At 41.9% G+C, this 21,011-nt stretch overlaps 2 protein-coding genes across 3 annotated transcripts in view; one reads left to right on the forward strand and one right to left on the reverse strand.

Moving 5' to 3' along the window:
* LOC119030735 (replication protein A 70 kDa DNA-binding subunit-like) overlaps positions 1-16,997 on the reverse strand; it is a 43,168-nt gene extending 26,171 nt beyond the window's left edge. The window contains exons 1-10 of one of the 2 annotated variants that reach the window (XM_037118557.1): positions 16,860-16,997; positions 13,356-13,468; positions 12,755-12,802; positions 12,439-12,517; positions 11,984-12,092; positions 11,768-11,859; positions 11,572-11,679; positions 3,399-3,690; positions 1,327-1,429; positions 1,142-1,210 (exon numbers count right to left, since the gene is read on the reverse strand). In XM_037118557.1, the coding sequence (XP_036974452.1) occupies positions 1,142-1,210; positions 1,327-1,429; positions 3,399-3,690; positions 11,572-11,679; positions 11,768-11,859; positions 11,984-12,092; positions 12,439-12,517; positions 12,755-12,802; positions 13,356-13,388 (933 nt within the window). In that variant the 5' untranslated portion in view covers positions 13,389-13,468; positions 16,860-16,997. The remainder of the gene's footprint in view (positions 1-1,141; positions 1,211-1,326; positions 1,430-3,398; positions 3,691-11,571; positions 11,680-11,767; positions 11,860-11,983; positions 12,093-12,438; positions 12,518-12,754; positions 12,803-13,355; positions 13,469-16,859) is intronic. The other variant, XM_037118558.1, reaches the window with a different exon arrangement.
* Positions 13,742-20,057, forward strand: smyd4 (SET and MYND domain containing 4). Its single transcript, XM_037118556.1, has 10 exons — positions 13,742-13,984; positions 14,215-14,359; positions 14,632-14,721; positions 15,489-16,461; positions 16,845-17,096; positions 17,269-17,471; positions 17,580-17,727; positions 17,828-17,944; positions 19,293-19,416; positions 19,868-20,057. The coding sequence occupies exons 1-10, from the start codon at positions 13,848-13,850 to the stop codon at positions 20,001-20,003; spliced, it is 2,325 nt and encodes a 774-aa protein (XP_036974451.1). The 5' UTR covers positions 13,742-13,847; the 3' UTR covers positions 20,004-20,057.
* The last annotated feature ends 954 nt before the right edge of the window (positions 20,058-21,011 follow it).

Raw genomic sequence — 21,011 nt, forward strand, 5'->3', positions numbered from 1 at the left:
TAATTATTCTCATTTGTGGTTGCAATATAGTATTTGTGATCCTTTTACGGATCCCCCTGTATGTGCTTTAATTCTTGTACTAAATTTAGATTTAAGGCTCTCCATCAAACTGGGAGGTGAGCGTCAGTGTCAGTTATGCAACAGGAGCTGGCAGGTATTTCTTACTGAAGGACAGTAAAGCAGACGCTTGCAGACACAAGGTCTTGAATCAGGGCGCGCTGGCTGAACGATGATCCCATCACCAGATGCTTCCTACAACATTCTCAAAGACCAAAAAGATCCATATGTAACAGTGTTTGACTGACTTTAATTCAAGTATTAATCTATATGATTAATGTAAGATGAGCTTGCGGGTAAGTTCTGAATTTTTCAAGTCAGTCTCAATCCAATATTCACGAGCCAATGAACGCTCAAAGATTTATTGGTCACTGCGATCAGTCCTCCTCTAGTCGTACTTGCTGTGTAGAGATCCCCTTGTGCTGTGACTGCACTATCATGGAAAGGTGACAAGATCCAGTGTCCTTGTTCAGTCCGAGATGTATTGTGAATTATTTCAGAAAGATAGTTCCCTCTTTTCATTGCATACATAGTAATTTCGTCGTACAAGTGGTTCAACGCATACTGCTGAATACTTAAATAAAATAATTAAAAACTGTATTATCAACACATCAGATTTGACACTGCAGCATTTATCCACTCAAATGTTCAGTATGTCTCACACAGACAGTATATATTTCAGTAAAATATGACTATATAAATCCCTTCCACAAAATCCTTTTAATACTCGCCTCTGGCTCATTCTTTGGCCAGAAGTCCTGCAGGCATGAGAGGATTTCGCAGAGGGGTTTATTAGACACTATTTTACCAATGATGTATTTGTTTGAGGTGCTTGTGTGCACACGAAATGGATACCTGAGACTGAAACTCCAAGTAGTTAATTTTCTACCAGCTTTAGACAACGTCTTCAACTTAAAAGAAGTGAACCACATTCGGAGCGTAAGAGCAAACATTCCCTGGCAGCGTTCTGAGCAATTGGCGATGTGCAATATGTAAAAACCTTATCGTTTCTAAGTGAAGTCTCCAGGAAAAGTCTCTTATCACTTGAGGTGAGAATTGAAATGGCTGAGTGGGATCTGCTCACCTTGCCTTGCTCCACTAGAGAGTAAAACTTGTCCACTTCCTTGTTGAAGGCGGTGATCCTGATCTCTCCCTGGTGACCAGCATATTTTTCCATTAAACCATATTTCATTTCAGACGAAAAAAAACAGCCATGTGTGACGTACAGTATGTTAACATGCATGCACACAACAGAAGTCCTCTACTCACACTCTCATCCACTATCTCAAAGGAGAAGAGCTTTCCCTCTCCCTTAGAGTTACTCCAGTTGCGGATGCTGGACTTGTTGGTGACTCGGGCTCTGATAGTCCACCTGGGGATTCACACAGGGTTCAGTGTACAGGATAAATTCAAAATATTGTTCATAATCATGTTTTCCAGGACTGCAACTAATAATTATTTTCACTGCTAGATGCCAGTGAGTCCTTCTAAACAACGAGCCTTTAAAACACAGCGTGACTTCAGTGATTTTGGGGTAAAAATCATCCCAATACTTTGAAACCGAAAAAGACCAGAATCCAAACATTACCACTGACCAAAATCTGAGTTTTGCAAATGTTTTTACCTGCCTTCCACCATGTTTTCATTTCCTATGCCAAAGTAGTTTTATTTTTACCAGGAGCTGCAGTCTAAAGGTCAGCACTAACAGCAAAGGAAGCTGAAAAGTCACTTAAAAGAAAAAAAAAAATCTTCCTTTTCCTGTTAATGAGCATCCCAACTCCGCTCACATCAGTCACCACTGGGAAACACAACTGCACAATAGAACAAATCCCAAGGAAATTGGACGAGTGTCTTTTCCAGTCTTTTTAAAGTTCCATGAAAGGGGGGGGGAAAAATAGCATCCAGCAACTTTTCTTTTCAAAGACTGAACTAGGTGTTGTACATCCGCCAACTCCTGGATGCATTTAAAATGTGCCTCTTGTTCTGTTTTTAACAACAGCCAGCCAAGCTCGGCAGTTTATGCAGCAGCAAGCTTTTTGACTGCGTTGATAATTGTGCAGTGGAGGATATTCATACCATAACTTTGCCTGCAATTAAATCCCCTATCATGAGAGCAGCTGCTGGCCCAGAGTGAACCCCATTCCCTGCTCAGTATGGATAAGACCGCTACACCGAGGTTTATGGCAGCCAAAAGCCAATTAAAGTCTGCTCTAGATGCTATTACTTAACACCCGGAGAATGGGATGAGAAGACGATGCACGCGGCCATAAAAGACGGCGTGCACGTACACAGCATCCGCACATATTCTACTGGATGTAACGCTTTGTGTCACACTCAGGCACACAGGCGTTTCATTTTACGCAAATATACATAGAGGAACAGCTGCTGAAGTCATCTGTTTTTACTCACTGTAGGTACTCCTCCAACTTCAAAGTTAGAACAGTCATCAGTTTATTACAACACCTAGAGGCACAGTTATCTTTACAGCTTGCAATTTCAAACAGGGCTACGTTATCAGAGCCCAAACATAGAGCGGAGAGTTGACAGGGCTCCTCTACTCCAATCTGGACAACTACATCTTGCTGTACACGTCTCTTGTCTTCTTTTTTTTTTTTTTTTTTTTTTTGGCAAACTTTAAGGTCAGAGACTTAAGCCAGAAGAAATGATAAGAAGCAAAGAGGGGGAAAAAAACAGCAGTAAAGTGAAGCCCTGGAGGGGGTAAAGAAAATGTGAGAGGGAAGGAAGGGGATGAAAAAAAACGAGGTTGGCCAATTCCCCACCAGGCCAAATAACAGAATCAAAACCTCAGCAGCAGCCCATAAAGAGCCAGCAGTACCTGCCGTTAAAGTGTTCGTTTCTCAGGCAAGATCGGTCATTTCACTTCATTTCCATGCAGATGGGCTGACTATCAAGCACGCACACGCGCACACACACACACACACACACACACAGCTGCACTCGATATGGAAAAAAATAATGCTCACACATGCATGCACAAACACACGCACACACACACACACACACACACACACACACACACACTTCAAAACATGCCCCAAAGTGCTACTCAGAAATGGCAGCAAGTGGGGAAGTAGAGTCACAGCATGAGAGGAAATAGTTCCGATGATGAATGAGCAGAAGGAGAAAAAAAAAAAAATCTAAGTGCAATCATACAGTACAGCGTTCACTTGCAATTTGGTAAGAAATGCATGTAAGTTAGGTCTCAGTGTGTCATTATTCACGACAGAGCTGAAGTCGCGCTGAAGGGATTTTTTTAAACGCGTATTATAAATGCATATGAGAGTGGACGCATGCAGAGATCGACACACGCTTTAACTTACTTGCTCTGGTAGGGATTCAGTTGAGCAATGGGAAGCACATTGGTTGATGAACCTGGAGAAGAACTTCCGGCCTTCGAGGGGGAAAACTTCGAGGGGGAAAACTTCGAGGGGGAAAATTTCGAGGGGGAAAACTTTGAGGGGGAGCCTTTCATAGGTGAGGGGGAAAACTTTGAGGGTGAAAACTTCGAGGGTGAAGCTTTCATTGGTGAAGGTGAAAACTTCGAGGGTGGAGCCTTCATGGGTGACTTTCCCACAAAGCCTCTTCCGCTGCCTCGGGGAGGAGAAAGGGCTCCTGGGAAACAAAATGAGATACCTACATGAATACTCTGAATTAACAAGATGGCAGTTTAACGGCACTGAAAGATTAACTAATTAGCATTCATTGGTCGGCAGATATTGACAATGTTCTGTTAATGACTGTCTCATTTTATCCAAAAAGAAAACAAACCCCACAACATGCATCTATTGGTTCTACATCCCCTGTAGTTTGTGAGGATGTTATGCTTTTCCTGTTTCATTAAAAGTAAACTGAACATTTTTTGGGGATTGTATCATTAGTTGAGTAAAAACAAGAACAGTGCTGCTTCAGGCTGTTGGAAATGGTGAAGACTTTTCACAGTTTTCTGTTATTTAAAAGATGATTTCTTAGCAAGAGATATAAAAAAAATAAAGGTAATAATTGTGAGCCTCAGCCATGTAATTGATCCACCAGTGTGATACCAAGGATTCCCTGATCACCCAGGGCAAGTCAAAATATAACAAACCCAAAAATAAATCTGGCAGCTCACCGGCCAAATCTTGCAAGTGATAAAGAAAAAAAAAAGAATCAGACACATTGTTTTTTTTTACAGAGCTGATGATGGAAGTAACAAAGGAATGACTTACATACATCTTCTGTTTAAAGTTGTACATGTACAGTAACATCTGACACTCACCAGAAAATGTAACGTAGGCAGATAAAGACTAATTATAATATGGATGAATGTTGTTGCTTCATGCCTACGTCAGACTGTGTCCTTGGTCTGTCTTATTTCCTACACTATCATTTTTTGTTATTTGTCTACATTAGTTGTACTGTATTATTTCACTCTTTATTGTATTTTCATTGTATTTTCTATACGTAAACGTACTGTTTAAGGCACTATATGAACAAAAAGTGATGGATTGATTCATTGAGGCCAACAGATTTCTGACCCACTTGCCCAGTCAGGAAAAAAACACATTAATGTTGAACCCTGCCAAATACTTAATAATGTACTTAATCATTCATGCCATTGTCACTAATATACCATGAAATTGAACAATTCCACTCCATCGATAAAGCATTGCAATCCCATAACAGACAATTTCTTTTAAAACCAATAGATTGAGATTCAGCAGAACCATACATAACGTCTCTTATTCCACACGTTCTTCCCTGTCAAACCTGACGCCTACATTACCCACGATGCAGCTCAACTGTCAACCGTTTGGATGGAGTGCTTATGGGTGCTTTATGTCAGCTAATGTAGCCTCGAGCCTCTAGCCTCAAGCAGATATAAGCAGACTACGGAGGTCTGGTACGCTCGCTTCTTTCTAACTCCACACCTCCAGATTTTTTTCATCTCAAAACTTGTAGTCTTCAGACGCAGCCGACGCTGCCTCAAGTGATGTCACTTTTATCAGACTTCATGCAGCTCCCTCTGGAGCCACAAAAGACTTCATGCAACTTTTTTCTTTTTTTCCCACATGTGGAGTAGTACTCCTCAAAGCCTGCAAGCAGACTTTGATACTCCAAATCGGTGGTGGAGTTCCTCTTTAAATGGATTTCTGGTTTGAAGTTCTTCACACTGTGGGGACTTTTTACCTCAGAGGATTCACCGAAGTGATCAACAACAGGACAAATTAATTTGACGACGGTATAAAATAATTGTTAGAGCACCTACCAGTTCGCCATTAGGCAGTAGAAAGTTAATTCAACACAAGTGGCAGCACTGTTATCTGATCTAAGAGCAGCTGCCAAAATGATAAACTGCCTGAGAAAGTTAAACTCTCCCCACAGATCTCTCTGTAGAGTTACTCAATTCCCTGTTAAACATCAGCTTTTGCCAGTGAATTAAACTGTGTTTTTCTTCTTGGGCTGCCAATCAATTATTAATTTCATAATTACTGTACTCAGGCCTTTTAGTCATAGGAAAAAAGAATAATTAGGATCAGTTATCAGGATATCATTCCTGTGGCCAAGACACCAGGCATTAATCTGTTAATACTAGTCTTACTCACACTCATGCATCGTGACCATTCATGTTTGGTTTGAGCCAGACAGAAAGAAGCCCTGAAGCTTATTTTTAAAGGAAACCTGATTAGTTTAAAGTTGCCTTCCAGTCCAAAATGTGGATCCAACAGCTGATCATATTTGAGCTTCATGGTGTGGGATGATGTACTGTTTGTGCGGAGTTTGACACTGAAAGGCTGTTTTCACACGTGCGGCGTGAAGTGAAAGTTTTCTCTGTGCACAAAGGATCTGATCTGAAGAGGCGGAACAACGAGCATGACGCATGACATCACAAAATGTCTGGATGCCAATCCAGGTCCAGGTTTTATTCAGTAAATAAGCACGGGACGCTATTGAAATGTCATATCATGATTAGCTTGTCACAACAGCATCCTGATAACCGTATAAATATTCTTAAAACTTTAAAACAAAACCTAACATGGGAAAACTGGAATAACTTACTACAACAAAAAACATATGAAAGAATCTTAAATGAATGTCATGAATCATGAGGTCTCGAGAATGAATAAAGGATAAATAAATGGCAGTAACCTCATCATCCTATGAATTTTAAGTTTGAATCTAAAGTGTTTCTGTGGGTGACAGGCTTGACAATTCAAAATAAATCAAGAAACCAATCCAGGACTGTACATCAGTGAGCTACACAGCATTTTTGAAGTCATTCACATGCGGATATTCACAATTATCCCTAATCACAGTTATCCTGATGATGAAAATTCACCGTAATCAACCTGTTGTGTTTTTATCGCCACATCTCTTGTGGTAAATATACTTTTTCTTCTCTAAAAGCCTTGTCAGACACACTAAGATAAGTTTTATGGGCATTAATACGTGTGTGGAGGGGATAATAAAACAGGCTGGACAGTATAAAATACCAGGAATATTATGAGGAGGCCCAGGATTAAAGGCTGTTTCACACAAATGCTTTTAATAATCAATTATAATATACTTATCATATTGTGTAAGAAGAACATATATAGGTAGTTTAGCCACAAAATGTTGAATTTTTCAGTTATTAGATAAACGCCTGAAGCCTTATGTGTAATTAATCAAGCTGAGAATATTTTAATAGCGCAGTATTCTGTCCTGTGTGGAACTGAATTCTAATGAGAGCTGCACTTAATCAACCCAAGCCTCACATACAAATTGAAAAACACAAAAAAAATATGAAAAAAAAGTTAAGATTAAGTTTCCTTTGTTCCTAAAACAACCGCTCGGCCTTTTGTTGTATTTTTTTTTTTTTTTCAAACAAATATTGATGCCAGAACACTTTAACAGTTCGGACCAGCCCACAGAATCACAAGGTGTTACCTCACCTCCCACAGTAAAGTAGCATCAGCCCCATCAGCAGTGATTCAGGCTCGATTGTTGGCTGTTGTCAAAAATATAATTTATGCAGTGCCTCATTTTGGCAAAGATGATCTGCCATATTGAGGCACAGCATTTGAGGAAAGATTTGCTTGGGGTAAAAAGATGCAATTCCATAAGGACCACTCCCCTGATTTAAGCTCCTGTTATGGAGCACAACAAACACTCACCTCTATGATACCATCCTTTGTGGATGTGTATGTGTAATGTGTGTTTCATGAGCACGTACCCTGGGGAAATCACAGATTGAACAGCTATTTTCAGGCGAGGGGTAATTAACATCAATATTCATACACACGCAATTCGGATGGAGTGGTACAGGGAAGGAGCTGGTAGTGAAATTGGAGAAGCGATGATAGGTGGGGATGAGTAGGAGGGGTGATGAACAGAGTAAAGACAGGGGCACAGATTTATCAGGGATCCTCATTTTTTGTGATTAAGATCAGTAGAGTCCTGATATGTATGCCGGTAAGATATTCAACAGCCTCTGTTTTCTGACGAGTGCTCGGTGGTGAGGATACAGTAGGAAAAAAAAGAGAATGAGAGGAATATACAGACAACAAAAGAGCAATAAATAGAGAAAGTGAGTTAGAAAGTGAGTGAGTAAAAGTGTGTTTATGAAAGAAAAAGAGAGGAGGAGAGGCAGAGACTTGTGAGGACAAAGGAAACCTGCAGAGAATGGTTAGTGATGAATAATGAATATTTTTTTTAACTGCACTTCAGCGAGTGCATGTCTCCTTTCGGAATTTAAATATCATCTGCAAAGCAGACTGAAGGTAGTCTATTTCAAGGAGAGCTGATGATGAATATTTAGAAGTGAACACAGAACCGCCAGTGACAACTGTGTCACAACCTTTGACTTTACACCTACAGCTGAAGTTACTAGTTTTTTAGAATATTAATCTCACGGAGCACCGACTGACAGCACTTAAAGGCGTGCTCGGACAATTTTTAAACTCCTGAAACATTTGAAATTATTTCCTTCAACTCTGCTGACACCGGAGGAAAAACCATATCCTCCCACTACGAGGATGTCAGAGGTCAGGGTTCACTGCTGCAGGCAGCAGGAGCTTGTCTGCAGGGACTTGGCCAGTTCAAGACCAGACCTTGTTATGGAGACTCAACCGGTAGTTGGAGAGGTGCCAGTTAACCTCCTGGGCTCTGCCATGATGCCCCATGAGCAAGACGCCAAACCCCTTTTGCTTGGAGGCTGGCTTGGCTGCAGCCACGTCACTCTGGCATCTCTCCAGTAAAGCACGTCTATGAGAGTTTGGCTCGGGCTGCTTATCTCAGTTTAAATTATTTACAATATTTGAGTTGAGTCTAACCGAGTGATTATTAGTAGCAGATTTAGTTTCTTGTTTATTATAATATGGGTGGTAATTGTCAGTGGGCTTGCTGCGGTCGTAGGCCCACATATCGTGTAGTAAGAGGAAGGAGATTTGATTGACGAGGTGACAGTGGAAGGAACCTGCAACGTAAATGAGGTAAAGGGAGAGAAGGTGGAGGTGTGTTGCCCGTCGCCTTCCACTCCTCATTTAACAGCTCCTTCTTGTTCCATTACTCTAACAGAGTGTATAAAACTACACCCTGACATATTTAAAACTGATCTGCCTCCAACAGTACAGAAGGAAATGTTAATGTCTTTATTCCAGTCAACTAAAATGTTTTTCCCACCTAGTTTTATGTCTTAGTTTAGTTTTACTGACCCTGGAGTAGGTGAGGATGTCCCCTCTCTGTCATCCCAACTGGAGGAGCTGTGACAGGAGGAAATAATGCAAGTGAGGGAGGCGAGGAGTCACGTTAGCCAAATGGAAGCACCGGGGGATTCAGTGCGTTTCTCAAGGAGTAACAGATGCTTGAACTCAGACCCTCTAATAAAAACAGCAACCTCCCTCCACATTATATCGCCCACACCTCATTGGAAACACTTAACTTGTGGCATTTAGCAATCTTGTGAAAGCACGCAAATGTATCGGCTTACTGAAAACGCAATTTGCAAAGATAATGGAAAGTAATCAAACACTTGGCCTCATTCAGTGGGAGAAAATGCTAGTTAACTTTCTGCACAAAGCTCGTTTTTGGCTCTGAAGAAAGACGCTTGACCATTTTATTTACGGGACAATTAAACAGAGCAGCAGGTTTTCTCCATCAGACGGGATCTCTGAGGTAACATGATTTTAAAAAGACAACGAGGAAAGAGTCTGATGAACTACTTAATTCAGCGCCTCATCTTTTCTGAGTCAAATTAGTTGACTTTCCCCCTCTCCCTCCGTCTGTGCATCGCTACGAGGGGATTCAGTCCACAACACAATATTCATGAAGCCATGAACTGGAGGAGCCATCGGCCCACACAAGCTCCCTCAGTCACAACACACACACACACACACACACACACACACACACACACCTACACACACACAAACACACAATATATACCAAGCACTCATTATCCACCCACATGGTTACATCCTCCACTGAGGAGGACTATTGGTATGTTTCTGCCACATAACAAAAATCGATGTCAGTGCTGAGAGCAGTTGGTGGAATAAAACAACTGAGTGAAACAAAGGCTAAGCTAATAAAAGAAGATCCAATAAAACACAGGCTACTTGAGGCATGATTCATGGCATCAGCCTTTTTGGCAGAAAACCAACCATCATTTGGAGGCCCTGGTCTCTTATAAATATTTGGTCGGTAGTAAAATAGTGAAAGGTGAAAGTTATGGACTCCATCAGCCGCAGTGGCCGGCGGGCAACAAGATACGTTTCCTGCTTTTATAGCAGAGCACTAAATATATTAAAAAGTGCACAATGTGATGTGAATGTGAAAATGGGACAATTGTACTAAAGGAACTCCCATTGATTTGGCACTTCCTGCGGGTACCTTCAACTGGTTGAAAACCACCCCTGCGCCGTGCGATCCTGTTTCATCTAGTTCTTAACCCACGCTCAGACTACAGCCTTTGAAGTGCTGTGAATATCAAAAAGGGAGAAAAACCAGGATTTATCTTTCAGTCTGTAGTGCTGGTGTAAGTGTGATGTGGTGTATAGGATTGAGGAAACCAAACAACAAAGAATCTGCTGGTCCCAAATTATGGCTGCGGAACAACAGTGCTGAGGAGAAAAACCAGTGAGGAGTGCAAATCTGTCGAATCTTCGTCAGCAGCCTTCTCTCAAAGGGTACATGGCTCCCTCTGTTGGTCAAACGCAGGTCTGACAGAGTATTCAAAATTCCTCTGCAGGAAATATCCAACTCATTTCTAAAATTATTCTAAAATTACCATTCAGTTCTTACCACAGGACCTGATAATGGCCAGTGTAAACAACTAATATAATGTGTTGTTCTCACTGAGAAGCTCGTATTTCACGAAGCCCAAAATAAGGTGGAATTAGTTAGTACTTGAAATTGTTCCCTGCTCGCTTCTCTGACAAAATATGGTTTGGTCCTCCATTAACAGTAGATTCCAACAGCTGCGTCTACATGACTGCAGAATAAATAATTAACTAGTTCTAGCTGATAGATATGTATTCTGTATTGGTGTTAGGCAACAACCTACTGCTCAGGACATCCAACTCTGCTAAATGAAGAAATTAGAACTTGTTTAAACTAGTGAGGTATTTAATTGTTGTAATCTGCTCAGCAAATACGTAGCATGAATCTATTTGACATGTAATATCCATGCACTCGAGGGTGAATTGTTTTGTTGAGTTTAAAATGATTTAAACTCACCTTGCATGCAGTAGCTTGGAAAGGCTAACATACATATACTCTACTCTACCATAAATACTCCATATCTATTTATTTATTTTCTGACTGCACCAAACTCTGCCTCTGCCTGCACTGTATCAAAGCTGCACCAGCCTCATGCCACACACTTGTACATGGAAAGCAAAAGTGTATAGCAAAGGATAACACACACTCTATGGAGCAATAATCAATAAGTGTGTGCTTGAGAAACACAAGTTAAAGTCATAAAGTCATTTTGTTGGCTGCAGAAAATGTTTAGAAAACAAGTGGAGACCTGCTGCTCCGTGGCTCTGGTTGGGAAAAACTCGGGTAGAGAGTATGATACAGCTCAGCACTGATCAATTTGTCTTCACTTACTGCTGCTGTGAATGTGAGGTCAATAAAAACAAGAGCTACTTCTGCCAGGCAAGCAGCTGATAAACAAGAACCAACAGGCAAGAAAACTCTGCTGGATTTGTCCTGATTAACAAAAAATGAATGCATCAGGAGAAGAGCTGCAATGAGTCGATCAGTCAAAATAAAATGAACTGCTAATTGATAATCCATTCATCTGTATTTTTCATGCACGAGTGATAAAGATAAGATGGTTGCAGCGTCTGAAGTGCGAAAATAATCAGCAGATACATGGATAAAGAAAATAATTGATACCTGCAGCAAATTGGTTAAAAAAACAAAAACGGCAGGCTTATCATTATCATAGCTGTTATAATTGTAACAGAATCCATTTGTTATGAATGAGAAGACAAAATAACTATTCAAAAGTTTTGACATGAAACTCACTGCTGTTGTTCGAATAGGAGGGTCCAGGTGCTGCAGCAGATGGAGGAGAAGGTGGGACAGAGGAACTTGAGACTTCAGTTTCCGTATCCTGTTGGGCTGACATCTTACCTGGAAAGTTCAACAAACAGCATGAGGGAGAACTGTGGAAAATGTTTATTACTGTTTTTAATACTGTGTACACACAATTTAACCATACCGTCCTTATTATATGGAGTGGGATTTCCAATCTTCCCTCCAGTTTCATCAGCCGACTGCAGTATCTCCATGTCCATCACAATCACCACAGTCCTGGCACACAGGAGGAAGAAGAAGAAGAAGAAGAGAGTAAAAAATAAGGCCAAAGGGGGTTTCATGCAGCAAACAAATAGAAAGAAGAGAGAAGATAGAAGAACACAGTAATGAAAACACAAACCTGCCATCTGACAATGTGTTGGTGACCGTCTTCTTCACCTTACACACACAATTAGGTACCAGGAGGTCATTCTCTGGCAGGTGGTTTAACTGTGTGGCCAGCAGGAAGGCTACACACACACACACACACACACACACACGCACACACAATGAGTCAGCACAACTGTTCTACATTATAACGTTTATTTAAATAGCACCAATCAGGAACAAGGCAACTAAATAAATATATCTTCAAAATAAGAAATCAACAACACTTCAATTTGCGCTTAAAAAGACAAGAAAACAAAAATATAAACAAAAAAAAAAACATTTAAAAAACAATAAAAACAAAAGAAAAGCACATGAATAGTTCCAGATTAAAAAGGAGCCTTGTTGGATTCGACATGTTTGTTGTTGTCATCAGGACTCCACATGTACCTCAGCAAACTGACCCACAATCTACTTTAAGATACTCACATGACCAAGAGTGCTGACCGTCGCTCATCATGAGCCGGTACCTGGGTGGACCAGCAGCACTAGGGATCTGACGTATGTTCTGACAAACAGAGGGCAGGATGGATTACAAGCAAAAACAAACAAAACAGCCTGTTTTCACACTCAACTGCAGGTGCACATTTAAAGATACTGGTCACTGAGTGAATAGGTAAGAATGTGGAAAATCCAGGTAAGACAGAAATTGTTACAAAATAGACAAGGATTGTATCACACACACTTCCAAGATGGAGCTTGAGGTACAATATAGCAAGATGGGTTAAACAAGAGGACTCCTTACCAGCAGCTGCAGCACACAACCTCTCACCTCCGAGCCTCTGCACAGGGCCTGGACATTAACAAACATGGACTTGTTATTATCTACCGCCTGTCCCCATCCTGTCCCATCACATTAACATGCTGCTAATGAAAAGATACAGCCTAACATAATTTAGAGATGAATGAAGTGGCAATTATTTTATTTCGCCACTAGCAGGTAAGCACGAGTGGATAAACAGGAAGGGACTGTCCTGTTGTTTCAATCAACTCAACAGACCAAACACGTTCAGGAAAAAAAAAAAAAAAAAAAAAGAACTGGCCAAAGGGTGAGACTTTAGTCTGCACCACGTAAGTATGTCTAGTACTGCGTCGTAACGTGAGTGAATTAAATGAGCCTGAGTTTATTTAACCATATGAACTCACTACTGGACAGTTAAAACAACAACAACAACAACAAAGTATTTGATTTGTTAGTGGCACTGCTGACAGCTGACATTAAATCTCGTTAGCTTACATTGCTAGCAGCTGCAGCTGTTCGTGCTACATTGCTTAAGTGCCAGCCTCGAGACATCGAGTCAAGGCAAATAAAATGATAATTCTGTTGTATTAATATTTAGGCTTACTTCAACTGCCCCCTGAGAGAGTTTTACACTCATGTTTCCTGGGTACAGGGCTTCTCACAGCCAGCAGACTTCAGCTTTTGTCAGACGTTTCTGTCAAGTTGGAGGTGTGAAACCTATCGCGAGAGAGGAGAGACGAACGTGATTTGCGTAAGTACGTCAAAACACGAACTAGACAGGATATGGTACATTACTGACTTCAAAATAAAGGAGAATATTCGACCGGGTGTAAAAAAAAGACAGTAAGTATACGTGTATCAAAATTAACAAATCATAAGGTTAATTACTATCAATTTAGGTATGAGTGAAAAAGAAAACAACCCCAAACCTTCGATTTACCTTTAACATTAACGGTTCATATTTTATTTTGAATGTCGCAGTCGGAAACTTCGCTTTGGTCCCTGCTAGCTTAACTGTGGATATAGCTGGCGTGACACGGACTCAAAACAAACCCCCAAATTACCCTCCGCTGCCCATGTGGACGTATTTTAGCTCATGATGGATCTTCCTTGTGTCCAGTGGCAAGATCACGTTGCACAGAAATGGACCTCACTCGACCCCGATATAAAGGAGCATTTCACATCCCTACTTGAGATAGATGATGTCTTTAAATACACCCTAACTCTGACAACGTGAGTAGCTGCATTAGTAGAGTGCACAGTTTATTAGTAGCCAACATAGATGGCATATATTTATTTTGATTGGACCACAACGATTATATATATGTGCCTAAAGTCAACATTTGTTTCCACTGAACTTGTTACGTGACTATGAACACTAAACCCCAGTCTCCCTGCGGCTCGGGAACATTCAGAGTGACTGAGTGTAGTTGCTCATAATGTTCTCCGTTTTTGTTCCACAGCCAAGATGATCTGGACTTTGTACAGTCAATCTCTGCAGGGAACTCAGTACAGAAGGACGCAGAGCAAGCAGCCAAATGCAGGGAGAGAGGGAACACAAGCTTCAAGATCAGAGACTACACTGCAGCTGCTCTGCACTACTCACAGGTGAAGTGGAAAGCACATTCACTTTTCTCCATATGAGCCATAAAGTAGGAAAAAATGAGTGAAGCATCATGTTAAAACCCACCATTCCACTCAAATCTACGCCCCCCTTTTACTCTTATAACATGTATGTTTATGTGACTGTTCTAGTTTGTTGAGATCAGTAGAAGATGGCAGATTTTTTAACAGTAATGTCAAAAAATTGCACAGTAATATCCCCCCAGTCCTTATTAAAATGTACCAACATCCAGCTTCTTTGTCTCCTGTCATGACAGGGCTTGTGTTTCGCTCCCCTCAGTTCGGAGCAGCTGTCTCTGTGTTATGCCAACCGCTCTGCTGCGCTCTACCATCTGCAGCTCTACCAGGTGAGCTGGCTCCATTTTCAACAATCACATAATGAGGTCTTGTTGTACTTGAGGTATCATTACAAAAAAAAAAACCTGTTTCAACCAGTTCTGTATCTTAGATAGTGTCATTATGAGCAGCACCTTGCACTGCATGGAAATAATATCATGCTGTTCAGTTCACACAAAGAGCAGATGATTTGTGAGAGCAAAGAAAAAAGTTGATGTCAGAATGATCTCACAGGATTTACTGACTTAATTTGACCGTCTCACATGTATCAGTGACACTGAAGTGCATCCTTCACTCAGCCACTTGGGTAATATATGACTTTCACTCCGGGAACCTTTCCCCGGTAATATAACAGAGACTATTAAAGATAGGTGGCTTTAATCTCATGATTGGCTCATTCACCTGACCTTCATTCAATATTTTATTTCTTTAAATTTAATAAAGAAATTCAGACACATTCAGAGTCTTTTGTGTGCCGTTGTAACTACTTGTGTAAGGCTAAAAGACTCTACGGATGAAATCAGAAATGTGCATGATAGTCAGCTATTGAATGACCTTTTGAGGTATAAATGAAGCAGAAATGATGCTACTGCTGATATCCTATACAGTTAAGAACATAACCACCTTATTTTCCAGCTACATGGGTTTGGAGACTGAATTAAAATTTTGGGGTGAACGTCCTCTTTAAAACTAAAACGCTGACTCAATTAAGTTATTAAAAGTCGTGACCCAGATCTTGGATTTTGTAGTAGCCCACACTGTTTCTGTTTTTCCTCAGGCGTCCCTTGATGACATCGACAGAGCTCTGAAAAACGGCTATCCCTCTCATCTTTTACACAAACTAGAGGACCGCCGCTCACAGTGCCTCAAGCACCTCTCTGCCGATCAAAATGCAAAAGAGGATCGTCACAATCCTTCCTCAAAGAGTCAGAGAGGTCCACAGAGTGAGGGACCTCTCACATTTGGGATCTGTCCTCAAGCTGCTGTTGGCTTCAGCGTGGAGAAAGGTCGACACCTGGTGGCTGCAGAGAGAGTAGCAGCTGGAGAGGTGATCCTCAGCGACAGGCCCTACAGCTTTGTCCTTATTCCAGGGATGGAGGAGGTGACAAGGTTGGGGGGAAGGCAGAACACAGAGAGAGAGGTGGTGTTTGGAGTGGAGCACAGGCGCTGTCACGGGTGTTTGACTGAAACACTGTGTGCTGTGCCATGTGAGGGCTGCAGTTACAGCCGATACTGCTCAACTTCCTGTCGGCGAGATGCCTGGGAGGAACATCACCGCTGGGAGTGTCCGCTGGGAGCAGATCTGATGGTGATGGGTGTGATGTCACATCTTGCGCTGAGGGTAACCTTAAAGGCGGGGTTAAAAAACATCCAAAGAGCCAGGGAGCCAATCAGAGACAAGTCCACAGAGCTCAACGGACAGTCCAGTGATTCTGACCCATGTTGTTCTTCACACTACGGCAATTCGTACCTGAGTGTGTTCCACCTGCTGCACCACCTGAACCACCACAGCCCTGCTCTGCGTTTCCTGTGTGCGGTTACCATAGCAACACTCTTCCTAAAGCTCAGCAAGGCCGGACCTACACCTTTATCCCAGGACCTCTGTAGACCCTCGGGGGCAAACAGCCAATCACCAGAGGAGGAGGGAGCAGATCGGAGCTCGGAGCTGTGGCTGCTGGGAAGTGCAGTTCTGAGGCACTTCCTGCAGCTGAGGTGTAACGCCCAGGCAATCGTCACGCTGCAGGATATAGGTGACTCTCAGATAGACTTCACACCTTGCCTCAAGTTGCCTCAGATTTTTGCCTTCATTTGTTTGGTATATTAAATGTATGAAAATAGTTTTTTGTTTTTCTAATGGCAGTCTCAAGGCTCCAGAGTTGAGCTGACATATTTAAATTATTTGTTGTGTCTGATTAAGAGTCCAAAATTTGAAGTTATTTAGCTTTTCATCATAGAAAACTTCAAAATACCCCAAACATGAACATTATAGAAGCTCATTGCCTATTTGAAGGACTTGTAACTGTATCCATGCTTACACTTTGTACAATCCACTATAGCAGAATTTATGCTTTTTTAATAACTGCATCTTGAGGTACAAATGACCTTTGCTTTATTTGTTTCTTGCTTCTTACAGGAGCAGCAAACCTACCAGTGCAGTCCAGCAGGGAAATCCGCATTGCTACGGCTTTATTCCCAACTCTCAGTCTTCTGAATCACTCCTGTTGTCCCAACACCAGCCTGGCGTTCAGCACCGGAGCCGGTTCAGATGCGTCTGCAGAGCTCAGTGAGAGTGTAGCTGAGGACAGAAGCACAGCCTGCGGAGTCACTGTAACTGTCAGAGCAGCCAAAGTTATCGCTCCTGGACAAGAGATCCTGCACTGCTATGGTAAGAGTCCCAATGATGCTGAAAGATAAGATACAGGAGAGCACAGCAACATTTTTATTGCATTCTCCACTAAAATCCGTGCATCTGCACTTAAAAATTGCAGTGTTGTTCACTTACTCTCCATCTCGTGATGTATGACTTGTACTGCCGTGCCCTCTCGTCGCTCTCTCAGGTCCCCACAGCAGCAGGATGGCGACCCGAGAGCGCCGGCGACTCCTGCGGGAACAGTACTACTTCCTGTGTCAGTGTGAGGCCTGCTCTCTGCAGCAGGAGGAGGAGGAGGAGGGCACAGAGGGCAGACAGGAGAGGACAAGTGTTAAAGGCAGTCCACACAAGTCCAGTCTGCTGTGTAGCAAGTGCAAAGGAGCTCTCATAGTAGGTGTTCATCTTGTGGATTTTTTTTAAATTGTTCTGATAATATCTAATTGAACCTGTCTAGATTTACCCTACTACTGCTGTTGAGACTCTTTGTATGATTTCCAGAAAAGCAGTGGGGACGAAGGAGTAGGATTTCTATGTTCGCAGTCATCCTGTGGTCATCGCACGTCTTCATCTGAAGTAAACTCCAGGCTGCAGGAGATCAGGGTCGACCTGGAGAAGGCTGTGGAGCTCATGGAGCGAGAGAGGCCAGGTGGTTTGTAATACAGTCTGTACATACAGTAATGAATGTGTGTATCGTTTATTAATTTGTTACATGTTCCCTGCTCTTCTTCTGCTCTGCCCGTCCTCAGACGAGGCTCTGAGGCTGTTGAGAAGGACCCAGCGTCAGTCAGGACTGATCCTCGCAGAGACACATCCACTGCAGGGGGAGCTGGACGATGCTACAGCCAGAGCATACGCGACAATGGGTGAGAATGAGAATGCATGAAAAGGGTCTTCATGTGGTGTTCTTACAATCAGTTTAGATAGATTTAATGACTGCAGCTAAACATTATTTTCATTTATTTGTATTAATCGATTAAACAAAATGCCCAACATTGTGATTTCCTAGAGCCCAAAGTGACGTCTTTTAGATTTCTTTTTTTGTCCAACCAACAGTCCAAAACCCAAAAACTCTTCATTCACTGTCAGACACAACAAAGAAAAGCAGCAAGTCTTTACATTCACAGAGCTGGAACCAGCAGATGTTTGCTATCTTTGCTTGAGAAATGACTAATTGGTTAAGCAGCAGGGACGTCAATCTGCACAGATTTGTCTCCACTGAAGTGAAGTCTAAGCCATTTTTAATTACACATCCAGATGAATAAAGAGAAACACTAGAAAATTAAGATAAAAAAAAATCATATACAATACAGTGAGTTAAGCTAACTGAGGCTGTTCTTCAGTGGTAAATGTCCACAGCTGTTTATACATTTATCTGAGCCGTGACTGTATTTTCATTACAAAACATTTTAAAGTGTCCAGAATGATGTTGAGGGGCAGCTGTAGCTCAGGGGGAGAGCCAGCATCTTGTTATCAGAAGGTTGCTGGTTCAATTCCCCTGTTCAAGCATGTTGAACTAAACCTTGGTCAGATACTGAACCCCAAACTGTATGAATGTATGTATGAATTACTGTAAGTCGCTTTGGACAGAAGCATCTGCTAAATGCCCTAAAATGTAAATGTTGATGTTAACATGTCATTAAATTTACAATTAAATAAAATGAGTATATACAATAATATCCCTGCTGGGTTGAGCGTGTTAATGTTAACATCCTGGAAGGTTGAATTTTTTTCAACAAGGTATCACAGCAGAGGAAACACTGCAGGGTTTAGGAAGGACAGATTAGCCTTCTATTGTTCCATTAATACCGGTGGATTCTCAGTAACAGGCATAAACTGTAGCACACATGTACAAACAGTATCAAGCAGCAGCAGTAACGTCGTGTGCTTCTCAGCAGACATGAGAAAATGTAGCCCTGGCAACAATCTGGCAGCGGGAGGCTTATTTTTAGGTCAGAACTAACCGTCCTGACACTTCAGGAACAGCTCCTGAGCAGCCACAGTGATGACAGGCCACATGTTGTTGTGATAATTAGCTAAAATGCTTCATAGTATCTTGGTTAATTATAGATACGAAGCTGAGGCATGAAAAACAAAAACAACCAATGGGTGTCTTATTAATCATTCTGACGGATTGCTCTGATTAGCCGTGAGCAGTGGTTGTGCACAGTTAAGATTCATCAGTCCTCGTAAATGTTTTGTTTCTTTCTGCAGGTGACTGGAAAAACGCCGCCTCCCATCTGGAGCGAAGCACGGCAGCTATCGGCTCGCAGTACGGAGACGACAGCGTTGAACTGGGTCATCAGCTCTTCAAATTAGCTCAGCTACACTTCAATGGGTGAGTGAGTCGCACAGACAGTGAGGAGAATTATGTTTTAAATGCACAACGAAGACCAATTTGAATAATTACAAAGTCCCCTTGTGAAAAATAAAATGTGTTAATGTATTAAAAATATATTGTAGGTATAGAAAACTTATTGTAAGTATGTCATTAGTCCATTTTCAGTGTACTAAAAACAAATTCAACATTACTACAGGTGGTACTTTAGTTTGCTGTGTTGTGAGTGTATTGTAAATGGTACACACAGATACTTTAAAATAGTTTTAAACTACTGATAGTGATAATCTATAAGGGGCAGCAGTGGCTCAGGGCTACAGCCTGCATCTTGTTATCTGAAGGTCGCTGGTTTGATTCCCCTGGTCTACATATCAGACCAAGTGTCCTTGGGCAAGATACTGAACCCCAAACTGTCTCCCTCCTCTCCTCCTCTTCCTTCTCCTTCTCCCAGTGGTGCCCGAGGCCCGGCCCTCTCCGTCATCCCCAAGGTCAGGCGGCTCCTCTGCCTTCACTGTGGGCCTCGATCTCATGAATTACAGGAGCTGCAAGCCATGGAGAGCTGTCTCCGAGGGCAGTCGAGAGTGTAAATCTTTCACGATATAAGTTACATGAAAACTCATTAAAATCTTTACATTTTTCTATATGCTTCTTCTTGTATTCCTGTTTATATAAGCACTTGTGTGTATACTTCCAGGTACTCTTATAATGATATACAGTGGACTATATAAGCTGCAGAGGCGACTTGCCGGTCTGCACAGCTACCAAATGGCGTCGGGTATACATGCAGCTGATTGGAGCTCTCTGACCTCCTGGCGTCAGAATGCATCCATCAATAATTTCAATTTCATGCATCGGCGGTGGTCTTGCAAATGTAAGGCAACTTATCCATCAGGTGTTTTCAGGTTGCATGCACTCCTCTGAACAAGACTCAAGTAAATATGTGTGTTTTTCATGATTGTGCTCAAGATTTGATTTACACTCCAGCAAGTTAAGCAATCTGCAGATACCCTTGGTTAAACTGCACACACAGACACACACACACACGCACACACAGGTAGCCCTCTGACCTTTAGGTGGCAGCAGTTATCCACTGACAAATTCAATTTCATGCTTCGATGGCCGGAAAGCAGGATGTAGCTCTGACTCTTGAACCTACAGTACCCACTGTGTCCTATTAAGACCTTTATGCCCTCAGCTTATATTATTCAAGGATTTATGAGTCTATTATGGCATATTTTCAGGTTTTTTTCCCCCCCTCTTTGAACTTATAATCAATTTGTAACCTCCTATGTAAATATTGATGAGAAATCATTTGTCTCTTGCCACAACCAGCTGCTAAAATAAAGGGCCTGATCACAGTGAGCTCTGCTGTAGAGGTCCATTGGTTTTGGAAATGACGGACAGCTCCTGTCGAGCAAAGACAATGAAATCTCGATCACAGCTGGAACTCCTGAGGCACCTGCCAGTTAGACATCACCGGTGTCTGGAGGGCAGCCAGTTCGACAGACGTGGATCTGTTTTGTACTTACAGAAAGTCAAGGTCAAGTCAGAAAGCTCAGAGAGGCAGCTGGTGGAGTCAGCGGAGGAGTCGTGTC

This window comes from Acanthopagrus latus, chromosome 13, assembly GCF_904848185.1.
Source record: "Acanthopagrus latus isolate v.2019 chromosome 13, fAcaLat1.1, whole genome shotgun sequence".
NCBI classification, from domain to species: domain Eukaryota; kingdom Metazoa; phylum Chordata; class Actinopteri; order Spariformes; family Sparidae; genus Acanthopagrus; species Acanthopagrus latus.

Coding starts and splice junctions, on each gene's coding strand:
- smyd4 (XM_037118556.1), top strand. CDS start 13,848: ATGATGGATCTTCCTTGTGTCCAGTGGCAAGATCACGTTGCACAGAAA. Junction 14,360..14,631: donor CTGCTCTGCACTACTCACAG/GTGAAGTGGAAA, acceptor CTGTCATGACAG/GGCTTGTGTTTCGCTCCCCT. Junction 19,417..19,867: donor GCTCAGCTACACTTCAATGG/GTGAGTGAGTCG, acceptor TCCTTCTCCCAG/TGGTGCCCGAGGCCCGGCCC.